The following is a 12,705-nucleotide window of genomic DNA, read 5'->3' on the forward strand; positions in this document are numbered from 1 at the left end:
ACGTATATGAAGACCTCGATTGCGTGCAAGACCGTTTTGTCAGGGGCTAAAACGAATGACCTCTTCTGTCGTCGGAAAGAGCCACAGTGAAGTGAGAAGCAGCGAGTGCAGGCTAGCGCTCGCGGAGAAGCTGAGAAAAGAAGACAAAATAAGTGAAAAGAGCCAACGAAGTGCGTAGAGAGGAGGGGGATAATTGGCGACAAAGGGAAAGAAAACATAAAACCAAAAGATTTTGAAAATTTGAAACGAAGGCAGGAGCAAATACAAATTGAGGATCGAAACAGGAAGGAAGGGCTGAGAGAAGAGATGTGACAAGCCTTGAAAAGGAGTGGTGGGAGCTGCCGACGCGAGTTCAATTGGGGAAGGACCGGCTTCTTTGGTAGTGAGATCTCACAAATAAACAGGAAATGGACAGGGCAAAGTCAATTTACAACGAGGCAAGATACGAAAGTAGGCAATTGCTGTCAGATACCTGAAAGTGGGTAAGAAAGCCTTTTCTTGGCAGCAGTTTATCGACAAGAAAGCGGGCGGCCGCCGACTTGGTTAAAGCTCAAGAGAAGCACAGCGAGGAGAAAACGTGCAACAAAGAAGCATCGACGGGGCATCGGTTTCGAGGCAATTTGGAGTAGAAAACCGATGACGTCGACCTGGCCATGCCAGAGAGCAAATCACTTCTGCTCCACCGAAACACCGAGCCAGCGGCTGCCAAGAATCGCTTCTTGCTACTAGGCAGGGGGGAAGGATTGACAGAGACACAAAGAAGCATGCACAGTAATTTCTCCGACATATTCGTCGAGGGAACAAGAAGCACCAAAACAGAAAGGAAGAAAAAAAAGCAGCCGGTGGCCACAGATGCGAGTAAGGAGGCAAACGCAGCTGTCATTGAAAGTAGATCAGATACAGAGTCGAGACACGATACAGAAGCTGCAATGTTAAACGGTGAACGGAAGGAGCGTTTGGCCAAGGTACACGAGAACACGACAGAATAAGCAACAATCCTAGCAAAGGGGGAGCAAGCTAAGGGCCAGGGCGGGAAGGCACGATGAACAATGTCGCGAGAAGGCGAAGACGTTCCAAGGCATGGGAAGGACCTCTTGCCGCTTTGCGCTTTGCACTCTGCTCTCCCATTTTGCTCCGTCCTGCCAATTTATTGTCAGTTATTGCGGGGCCGAACACCTCGAAAAGAACGACATTGTTCCAGCAAGAGATTAAAAAAAACAATACCACGGAATCCAAGACACGTCAAGGGGAGAGGAAACAAAGCGTGAGAATAGCTTGGGTGCGTGGGTATGAGTGGAATTGCTCGGTGGCTCTTTGGCGGCCTAGTTCGATCTCTTCGATCTCTTCCAACTAGTTGTGTGTTGTGGGTGCGCAGCTCGATGCTCTGCCGGAGCCTGGCCGTGTGGGTGGGGCGGCTGCATCTTACCTACTTTGGGAGTGGTTTCGTGTTTGGTAGTTTGCTAAGAGCATCATGGAGCGTGTCCAGGCCCTCACTGCATGTGGTTGGCTGGACGAGCGGCGATCTCATGTTCAGACATTCTCAACGCCTAGCGCCTGGCATGATCTGCTCGTGTGTCACGACATCTCGGTAGCCTTCCGTATCACGGGCCTCCAATTCGGCTAAAAAAATCGACATGTCTGCACGTGCTATGTCCGCTCTTCAGCCGCTTATCCGGGGTGGTCGTGTGTCACGTCCTTTGTGACGAGCAATATGTATTGCAGGTGACACATTGCTTTTGAAAAAGACACAGTTGCTACCAGAACCCTGCCAAAAAGCTGAGCGAGCCGTTTGTATCACTGCCAAGCCAGGGAACAATACAGGGCCAATTAGGGAGGAATAGACAGCGAAGAACACGAGCAACAAGCTGTATTAATGAGTAAGAGCTTGATTCTGTGGATGATGCACCAGGTTGCAGCGTGGCGTGGTTGGCTGTTGTTCCCGTCTCTGATCTTTTTGATCCTTGTCTTGAAGCAAACCGGGATATGTGCCCACTACCTGCTGATATGTAAAACGAATCGGCAGAGGACAGCCTTAGCAAACGTATCGCTCGCCCAGGAAACGCAGAACGAAGTACGAAATAATTAGAACGTAGAACGTGGTCAGGACGCAAGTTTGTTCGTTGAGTGCCAACCAAGCCACGTAATTTTACGTGCAGCCTCGCCTTTTGATATGTTGCGAGTTGGGGGCCGTTCTCAGCAGCCTCCTTTCGTCTGAAGCGCTTTTCGAAAGGAACTGTAATTTTACGATGCATCAAGGTGTCTTGTGGTTGGTGCACAGAGCCTACGAACGGACCAACCCTCTTTGTTGCCAAGGAAGCAACGACTTTTATGCTGTCGTATTCTGCGTGTCGTTAAAATGGATACAAACAGTGGATGCTGCCATTGTTTGCATGCTACTGTGACAGAATACAAGGCAAATCTGTCACGGACTCATCCAGGCTCTCGTCCGTACCCAAGGAGATATGTCATCTCGATCAGCGTATTTAGCGACAATGCGCCTACTAAATACTTGGTATCGCGAAATATGAACTGCCCTACTGCAGACTTAGGATCGACAGTTATCGTCGCTAAATCTCCCTTCTATGGTCTTGGATATGTATCTTACTCCGTACCTACTCGACTCTACCGACGAGACTTGTGCTTTGCCGATGCCTGCCCTTTTGAGCACATCATTGATTGGTAGAAAATGTTTAGGTTTCTCTACATGCCTATCCAGGGCTTGGAGCATTTTTGCTGGAGCGTCTTTCCAAACTGTCTTGGGTTGCAGGGATTTAAATTGCTTCTCCCCACTGCTTCCCCTGGTCGCCCACATAGGGCGTTCGTTGATGGGGACACCGGGCGGCTGAGAACTAGGTGTTGAAAATGAATTTCCCTTCTTCCTCGCATCTCGATCTCTGTAATACTCCATATCTGTGTGGAGTTTGTGACACCGGGCACATCATTGCATACGCAATTTACAAGTACAATTTGACGTTCAAGACGAGTTTTGAAAGCTGCATTTTGGTTCACCTGTTTCTCGTGGGTTTTGTAGCCTGCAAATTTTATTGGCCCTGTGCCTAACTTTCGCATGAACGTATCCAAAATGTGGCGCTTACAGGAAGGTTGTAATACGAAGTACAAGATCAGGCATAAAGAAAACCACCCTCAATTCTCCAGATTTATTCCCCCTCCCTGTCTTGTATCACCCGTTATTTGTTTTCTGTGATGCCCGACCTTTCCGTCTGGCCCCGGGTAAATAAGTTTCTTTTCCGGGAGTTAGCAATGTTTCGAAAATAAATACGGCCGAAGAAACAGAGGACTGACAGTTCAAGCTTAATAGCTGGTTAATACGATATCCCTTGCATAGGAACTATTAAGATATACCGATGCATACCTCTTCCGGATATAGTGGTATTCACACAGTGCGGCCAGCATCTCCTTCTCTGTATATCAACAACCGCTGTCAATAACTCCCGCAGTTGCCCCTATTCCGCGTTTCGTTTGTTTTCTTTTTCGCACTCATGATGACAAGCACGTAATACAGCTGATGTGAAGAGACAAAGCACGTCCTCGGACCTTTCCTTGTCAGCCTCCAAATTTTTTAATTTTTTTTTCATTTAATTTGCTGTGGATCTCCTTGTTAAGTGACAATAAAGCTGGCTGCCAGCTTCAGCCACAGGCCACCTCGAATCAGCGCGAAAGTGATGGTAAGAGTGTGAGACCAGGTAGCAGCAACCAGGCCTACTTTCTTGTCAGTCTCAACCTCCTCTTGAATCTCAGACCTGAGAAACGAACGGAGAGATGTTCCCCAATTGGCTCTTCGTTCGTTCTCAAACGGTTGTGCAGGGACAGAGTTATGCACAACGGCGCCTCCGTCTTTCCTCTATTTCTCCTGTTGCGCCAATTGTTCGCCAGGGATGTAAATCGTCCGCATCAGACGAGACCTACGAGCTTCAGTGCGCCGGAGCAGCTCATCACCCATTCCAAAGAGAGGCGAGAAGTTGCTCTTCACGTGCCCTGTGTGCCCCATCTGTAGCTTCTGTAAGTCTTGCGTCCACTTCCGAACTGTCTTGCCGTCCAAATCAGGCAAGTGAGGCCGTAATCATTCACCCGTTCTGTCGTCTTCCTCGTGCTCTTTGTTAGGTCTGAATTCTTATGTAGGGAGTGGGGATGTTGTCACTGAGACGAGCTTCTGTTGGTTTCCAGTGCCATACGTCCGAGCCCACCGGTAGATATCCTTCCATTTCTTTGGCCGGGGTTCTGATCCGTTTGACGGGCCAAATTTACATGCGTCTAAACGAGTCCTACGCTCGCTCTTGCCAATTCTATCCCTTCCGTCGCCGACCGACTGTGGCACTCGGCGCCGCACAACGGTTGCCAGGGTCGCCCGAACTGGCAGGAGTGGATCTCGTCCCTCGATGCAAGTCCGGAGCAACCCATCCACGATGTACGATTTACACATGCTTGCCACCGGAACCCCCATATCCCTTACTCCCCTTCCTAATTGAGAACAGCTTTTCCCGTCTTTGATGGGCAATGCCTGCAGACGAAAAGGAAGGAGTGGAAAATTGCAGGCTGTGTCTACCTTTGCCCACGGCAACCAGCCTTACTGCATGTGCTATTACTACGAGCCCCGTCGCTGTGCCGGAGCACAGTAATCTGGGTGGTGCAAACCAACTGGGGGTAGTTCACAGTGGGTATCGTGCAAAAACAGCCCTGTCGCCCGCTGTACCACCCGGCTCTTGCCCCCGTCCGGCCCCATAAAAAGGTGGCCTGGGCGTCTGTTTGGCAGCAGCTGGTTTGAGTGGTTTGTAACCTAATCTGCCGGTTTCCACGGAACACATTTTTCTTCATTTTTCTTGTCCTTAAATTCCTGAAGCCCCGGAGCACCCCTGGCCTGGCGCTGGGGCCTAGGCTTGTAATATCCGTTCTTTTGGCCTACTCATCTTCAGCCGCTCGCCACTATGCTCCTTCCCCATCCTCTGGGCCATTTGGTTGGCTAGCCGCCCTTGCCAAATCGAACAGGACACCAGCCTGTAAGACATATCGACTGGCTAGGAGCATTTTGTGCCGCTGTAATTCGTAGCTCCATCCCCTTCCTCGTCTTTTTCCCTCGTGCTATCGCTGGTCCTCATCCCTTCCTTCCGTTCCTGGGGCCTTTCAACCTCCTTCCTTTCCCGCTCTCATACTGTTCACAATTCGGCAGTCTCTCGTGCTCCTCGCTCTTTTTTGTCCTCTCCTCTCCTTCTTCTTACTTTCGACCTCCATTTTGCTCTCACTGTTCCCAATCGTTCCTTACTTTTCTCTCATTTGCACACGCTCTTTTCAAAACATTACAAGCAGCTGAGTTTTGCAGACCGTCGTCTCTCCTTTGCGTCTTACCTACTTCTTTCATCCCTCGCTCTTGGACTGGTCTCTCCTCCCTTGCCCTTTTTAGACAAGCCCGAAGAGCTGCAAATCCAGGATTGCTAGAGTGCTGGAAGGAGGTCTGAGTGCTTCGACTAGACCCGGTCCATCTCGCCGCCGCCTGTTACTCCTACTCCTCTTTTGTTGTCGTCTTTTCTCCTCTCTCTCCTCGCCCCAATCTCTCACATTCTTTTTGTCTCTTGTCTTTCTTGTCCTCTGGCATTACGAACAATCCCAAAAGCACGCATACTTCGCCGTCGTAACGAGGCCGGCCTCATATCTCACAAATACGCATAATACACGCCGCCTTGGATTTTACGAGACAAACCACGCCACACAACACTCCCCTACAGTGTGCACACGCTCGTTTTGTTACAGCAGGCTCTGCAAGCGCCTTGCGGAACCTCGTCGTGCGTCTTGCGAGACCCCCCTTTGGCCTCGCATCCAGGTTCAGTTCCGGACCCAATCAACCTCGACCTGCAATTTCCGCCCACTTGACGGAGCACCATAACTTTTCTTGTAACGCCCCACAGAGCACCTGCTCTTGCAACATCAAAACTTTTTTTTTCAGATTTGGATCTCGCTTGAGTCCGACAGACAACGAACTGGAATAGATCAAGAAATAGTCCAGATTAGGAGAACCATGATTACCTCGACCTCGATGCCATCTGCAACGGCGACGGTCACCAATCGACCAGATGTCGTCGCCGACCGAGTTCTGCGGAGAGCAGAGCTGGGCAAGGTACGTCCTTTCACTAACATCGTCGATAATCTTCTTTCTTCCCTTCGCCTTGTCTCCTTTCACTAATCGTCTCCCTATTCTTCTTCGTTTTAGATGGCTCGCCGACTCCAAAACCGCCTTGCCCTTGCCCAGTTCAAAACTCGCCATGGCTGGGAAGACCTTTCCTTCGACGTGATCGAGCCCAAGTACGAGGACGAGTTGCGGCGGAAGCGAGGGTCCGACGGAGACGTCCTGTCGGACTCTTCATCCAGCACATCCGAAATGGCGTACCCTTCCGGCCGTACACTAATGAGCTCTCCCCTCAAAGCACCACTCTTCTCCGATGCCATCGGCTCCAGCAACGGCAGCACAGGCCACCGCAAGCGGACCTATGTGGCATCCTTCGACGATCTCAACCACGTCCCACACCACAGCGGCCGCCGCGCCAGCTATATCATGTCCAGCCCCAGCAAGCGCTACCGGTCATCGCCGCCTTCAAACAGACACGTTTCAGGCCCGTTGACTTCGTCCTACTTGCCACTGGAAGGCGCTTCTTTCTCTGGCCACGCCTCTTGGAAGGACCACCACCAACTGTCGCACAGCTCGCCCATCAAACCGAAACGCCAGCAGCACTTCACGACAACAGCAGGACCTGATGTGTCCTTGTTCCCGGGCACACGCCGCATTGCCGACGCTCTGTCGGTTGTGAACTACAATGCCAATCAGTCTAGCGACGACGACGACCTTTTGCCGACACACTCGTTCCGCACCAGCAGCATGTCTCTGGGGCCTTCGGCCTCTGGTCTGACATCGACTGTCGCAGGCAGCCACGCCACCCGTACCGGGTCGCCACCCAGCACACCTCCGATGCGCCACCGTGGCCTGCCAAATGGCAACGGCCGTCGCAAGAAGAAGGCCACTGGCAACGATATTCTAGAAGACGACGAGAACAACCACACTGGCTTGGGTATCGACCAGGTTGAAGGCGCGGGTGGCAAGTCCGGTGTCGAAGGCGCCGACCTTCTTCTCTTTCTTGCCGCCTCGCCTTCACCAGCCAACCCCAACGGCCGCAGCCGCATGGATCCGCCGTCGACGCCGCCGTCCAAGTTCAACAACCTAGCCCTGCCGTCGTCGATGATGACTACGCCTGGTGGCGGCAGCATGTTCCCCAACACACCCGGCCAGGCTTTTGACTTTGCTGACTTCGTCAACATTACGCCCAGCCCAGCACAAAAGCCTTGGAAGACACCCAACCTGCTGGGATCCAAGACGCCGATGAGCGTCACCCGCCGGCGCCTAACGTTTGACGAGCCTCTGTGATCTACACAGCTCGGCGTTGTTGTTCTGTATCTCTCCTGATTTCGTCTGGGCGTATTCCACATATTCACTCGTCACATTAATGCCAGTTTTGGATCGCTCACAATAACCCCTCCCCCTTTCCTCCTCATACCTCTACTCTACACCAACCTCTTTCCTATCTGTCCAACTACCTCACTACGTTTTCATTTATGTACATGATACCTCCCAGCGAGAACCTGGCTGGTTCTGGGTACTCTACGGAAAGCTTATTGTTTCCTTCCTTTTGTTTTTTTCACCCGACTGCATGTTACATCTCAGTTTTTCACACGTGTTCATCAACGTCTCTCACGAATGGCCGCTCTTTGAGCCTTTTTTTAATCCAGCTACTCGCACCATATTGCTTCTCGTTTCATGCCCCCCTCTTCCCTCTTTCCCTCTTTCCGCCTTTTTGCCTGGCGTGCATTAACAATCACACTACTACCCACATCCGCGCTCGAACCCTTCTTCGATCCCGGCTCTTCTTTCCCTTTTACGTTCATTCATTTTTTTTCTGTCTCTACATTCTGTTATATACGAAACACTTTTTCCTGTTTTGACGTCCTTACTGTGTGCATTCTACCGGCCCGATATATGGGACCCAGTGCCTGCTTGTGCGAGTTGACTAGGTCCTTGTCGCGACATGCTTTGCACAACTTTGCGCATTTCCGCATACTCTTCACGTCTGTTCAATTGGAACAGACTAGTGAATATACAGTCCAAAAGCAAATCGAAAGAATATTCTTTGAAATACAAAAAAAAAGTCAAATCAAATTTTCACATCGTAAGATACATAAGTGAAGTGTAGCCTGGTTTGCACGATGCGAGCTGAAAGACCCTCTTTCTGGCAGACATTATTTGATAGTTGCCATCCCCTGCCAACCTTGGCCCTCTCGGTGGTCTCACGCTGAACCCAATTGGCTGAGACAGATTGATAACACCCATCCGGCAAAGACGGTAAGGGAACAAACGGCAAAAAGAGGGTGTGAAGATGGTGAGCTGGCAAAAGAAACTAAAAACATTGGTCATAAGCATTTACAGGTACAATCGTGGGCACATTAAAACCAAAATGGCGGGGAGGTGAGTGGTGACCCGCGCGTTGCGAGAAAGCCGAAAAAAGGATGGACACCAAGCTCGAGGTGAGGTTGTGAAATTAGCTTCGACGCGACTTTTCGCGTTTTTATGACGCGCGCACGCAAAGCTCTTTAAAAAGACGCGTCCCAATGGCCTGTAGCCCCGCTTTTTGTGTGACCTATTGAACCGCTCAGCCTTTTTGGTGGGGCTCATTAAGTTAGCGTGGTTTGGGTGTGTCCATCGTCACATTTTCCAATTCTTTTTGTTCACGCCACCCTCTTTGTGCAACATTTCGCTTGATGGCGAATCGTGTGCCAATACGGAGTCAGATATCTGTACGAAATACGGAGTACGGAGTAAATCGTGCACAAAAGTGATATCAGCGCGCAGATCGTGAGGAGGTGAGAATGAGACATGAATGAGTAAAGAACACAAGACGAAGGTAATCGTCGTCTCTCACCCAAGCACAATATATTTCGACGACAAATTGCTGGCAAACGATAGTAGAGAATAAGTGCGTGTATCATCATCAGTTCACACCAGTCCTAATGTAGCACACTCCCCCAACTGATTTTCAACCAAGAATGGCCTCTTCAGAGAATATTCCGTTAGGAAGACGGTTTTTGGTTGCACGGTCGACTTATTATGCTATGAGATGATATTCTTGCCTGCCAAGCTGCTTTCTGGCGGAGGACATGGCTTTGTTGAAGTGCATACTAAAAGAGGACAAAGCGGCCAACTAATAACATGGCGGTTTACGGTGGTCCAAGCAGGCGTATGTCGTATGTCCGAGCGTAACCCGTACTTTATTTAAAACTACCAGATAATGTCATCAATGGATAGGCTGCTGTGCAATCAAATGTAACTTTTTTTATAAATAAACAAAATGTGACTACAAACACTGACGAGGAGAAAATACGTTGTACGACGTGCAACGTCACCAGCCCAAAAAGTCATGTCTCCCTTGGGCCAGCCTTTGTCAGCAAGAATTAGTTCGGTAAGTAGACAAAATAATAATTGAGAGGACATGCATCCCGGTATATAAACGAGTGTAGCTAAAGGGAGAGTTTGTATCTCCTTCTCTCTTAAAATTGTTTCAACCATCCTTTCCATAATTTCTGGGTATTCCGCGTGATTCTCGTTACCATCGTTTCTCCGCCTCGCCCAAAAATTCGTCACCTGAAAGGTTGATTTCAAAGCGATAATAAAAAAAACGAGGGTACGTGGGCCACATGAAGACCTGCAAGAAAGGGAAACATAAGACAAGAAACAGGGACGTAACAAGAAAAGAGGGACCAGATAAGGGCAATTTAGAACAAAAACAAAACAAACCGAAAACATCGAAACATCGCTCAAATTGAAAACATAACATCTGAACAGAAAAAAAAAGGTCGCCCATTTGGCATTCCACCGCATTTTCCCCTACTTGTCGACGGTTCCTTTTTATAAAGCCTTCCCAACGCTGCTGCTGCTTTCGTCGCTATTGCTTCTCTGTCGGCCTTTCGTTGGGCTATCTCGTCGTCGGTCACTGTTGTTGTCCCCCCACATCGGTGCTGACGGTCCAACATCTGGGCCAGGATCGCTCCATTCGCCCATGCTCACACCGCTGGAGTATTTACTGGTGAAGCTGTCCCCACGCTGGTGCGCAGTACGAGGACGTCGGATCTCTCCAGTGCCGACGCCACCAGAGAGGCGACTGCCTGATGCGTCAGACATTCTTGGCGCGTTTGACGACCCAGCCACGCTCATGTTTGACGATGTCACTGTCCTAGGTGTCGAGCGGCCGAGCTGAAGCAGCTCTGGGCGCTCCAGGTCGAAGGGATCTGAGCGGAAGCGGTTACGTTTTGCGGATGTGTCAACCGTGTTGACCGTCTGGACTGAGTCCCGATACATGGACTCTAACCTGAAGTCGGTCAGACGGTCGTTCTGGCCGCGAGAGCGCCGAATGTCAGCCACATATGTATTCGGCTTTGGGTTCGAATATTCGCCGCCGTTGCTGCGGATGGCGTTGGCGTCAGAGAAGGGGTTGTTCGTTTGGCTGACTGCCAATGGCGCGGGCTTAGCCGACTGGTGGGCAATGGCGTTGGAGTCGCTAAACGGATCGTCGAAGTCGATGTTGAGGCGGCCTAGGTAGTCATTGTTGCCGTTGCTGCCTGTGCGACCGCGGTCCATACTAGCCCGCTTCTTCTTGCTGTTCTTCTTGTTCTGGGCGGCCCTTTCGAGCTCGCGCTCGTCCATGCCCAGCAAGGTCAGGAAGTCGGGCTGGCCGTCCTTTTTGTTCGGCTGCGCATCCATGGCGCGCTTCTCATTTTGACCGCCTGCATCCACATTGCTTCCGCCACGGAGCTTTGAGGTCAGTCCGGCACCCGCACCTGCAATACGGCTAAACCAGCCTGCAACGCGATCTTTGGCTGCCGCGCCATAGCCCCCATTTGCAGCGTCAGTGTTTTCCGTGTTGTTCGTAGTGTTGCTGTCGCGGCTGCCGCTGACATTGTTGGCCGCCATGAACTGCGAGTTGCCCCGGTCCATGTTTACACTGCCATTGGAGGCGCGGCTTGCCACCATGTCTCCAAAGCGTCCCTTGATTCTCCGGATGTTATAATCCAAAGTTGCCTTGATGCGTTCCGTCTTCGGCGTCGGCCCAATACTGCCGCGGTTAATGACATATTCACCCTTCTCGCCGTTCCGCATAGTTCCATCACCGCCACCACGCCCCCCAAACGTGGCCGGGTCTGTCGACAAAGGTGTAAGCAGAGTGCTGCGGCGTCTCTTCCGCATCCGGCGGCGCCAGAACCAGACTAAAAATGCAACAAGGCACAAAAATGCCACTCCACCGATCACGCCGCCAGCAATAGCAATGGTCGCCTCGGGGTTCGTTCCGGGTGTGTTCGTTACAGCACCTATAGCTGCGTTGTTCCCATCGCCACCGGCAGCTGCTGCGGCCGCTGCCGTCGAAGATCCATCATCTGTAGCTTCCGGGGGTGCGGCAATTGTTGAGAAAATTGCAGCGCCGTTTCCGTTTGTAATACTTTGTGGGCCACCTGTAGCCACACTCGCTGCCGCCGCCGCACTGGCAACTGACGCCGCCGCTGCGGCTCCGGCTGGTGCTCCTTGCGTCGCGGTCGTGGCCGATGCTGTGGCTAAAGTGGCTATTACGCCGGTATCAGCTTGACTGGGCTGTATTGTTACAGGGGTGGTTTGTGGTTGTGCCTGTGCTTGGGGAGAAGAGACACCGGGAACATTCTGGTTCGTGGGAAGCGCAGAGCTGGTTGTGCTAAGGGGAGAGTCGGTCGTGGTCTCTTGCACATCTGGTGCAGGAGCCACATTCGCTTCTTGTGTAGAGGTGGAAATGCTTGTGGAAGTGGAAGTGGTAGTGGCAGAGGTAGAGGTAGATGTAGTTGATGTGGATGTCACCAAGGTAGAAGTGGTCGTCGTACTGTCAGAAGTAGCCGAGGACGAAGCCGCCTGTACCGCGCTGAATGTGGCCTGCACAGTGCCTCCGTTTCGATTGCCATTGTTGGCCGCCGTGGTTGCGGCACTTCCGCCGCCTCCGCCCCCAGCCTTTGGAACGGCTGTGCATCTCTTGCCACTGATGGTTGTGATGAACTGGCCGGAGGCGAGGTTAGCGTTGGTCGACATGGTGATATCGTCGACTGGCGTTCCTATTACGATGGCTATAGGAGAAGAGTCGGTGGCAGGGCGGGAAGAAAAGGATCGTGAGGTGTCGATGTCTTCTGTGGCCGTGTCCAGACGAGCCGTGAGGTGAAAAAAAAAACCGAGAACAGTCGACGTCCGGTGAATAGATGGTATTCAAACAAGGCTGTCGACACCAGGCGAATCCAGTCGCACGACGAGAAAGAAAGAAAAGAAAAATATGAAGCGGGCCTCGTAGGCCAAGTTCAGTTGAAAACGTTCATGAAAGCTGATCGTGAGAAAATTGGGTGAAGGAGGAAGAGAGGTGGGTACGGGTGTAGTTTTCTTCGGCGAGCAGACAAAAACAAGAAACGTCCAAGCAGACGGCTGGCTAGACAGATGACGGACAGAAGACAGGACTGGAGGACGGAAGACGGGAGATGGAAATAGACGGGTGGTGGCCAAAGTGACGGGGAGTGTGAGAGAATGTGAAGATGGGGCGGGGATGAGAGAGTGAGGAGGAGATTCGAGAAGGAGGGACGGGATCCAGAGTTGTC

At 51.4% G+C, this 12,705-nt stretch overlaps 2 protein-coding genes across 2 annotated transcripts; one reads left to right on the forward strand and one right to left on the reverse strand.

Annotated features, from left to right (window-relative positions):
* Positions 1-6,028: 6,028 nt before the first annotated feature.
* On the forward strand, positions 6,029-7,426 carry SPSK_00527 (nrm1-like protein; the record flags this gene model as incomplete). The annotated part of the gene is made up of 2 exons (XM_016727494.1): positions 6,029-6,127; positions 6,221-7,426. The coding sequence occupies 2 exons, from the start codon at positions 6,029-6,031 to the stop codon at positions 7,424-7,426; spliced, it is 1,305 nt and encodes a 434-aa protein (XP_016582731.1).
* Positions 7,427-9,958: 2,532 nt separating this feature from the next.
* On the reverse strand, positions 9,959-12,154 carry SPSK_00450 (uncharacterized protein; the record flags this gene model as incomplete). Its single annotated transcript, XM_016727419.1, has 1 exon — positions 9,959-12,154. The coding sequence occupies one exon, from the start codon at positions 12,152-12,154 to the stop codon at positions 9,959-9,961; it is 2,196 nt and encodes a 731-aa protein (XP_016582732.1).
* Between the last annotated feature and the right edge of the window lie 551 nt (positions 12,155-12,705).

The sequence above is a fragment of the Sporothrix schenckii genome (genome assembly GCF_000961545.1).
Source record: "Sporothrix schenckii 1099-18 chromosome Unknown Cont49, whole genome shotgun sequence".
Taxonomy (NCBI): domain Eukaryota; kingdom Fungi; phylum Ascomycota; class Sordariomycetes; order Ophiostomatales; family Ophiostomataceae; genus Sporothrix; species Sporothrix schenckii.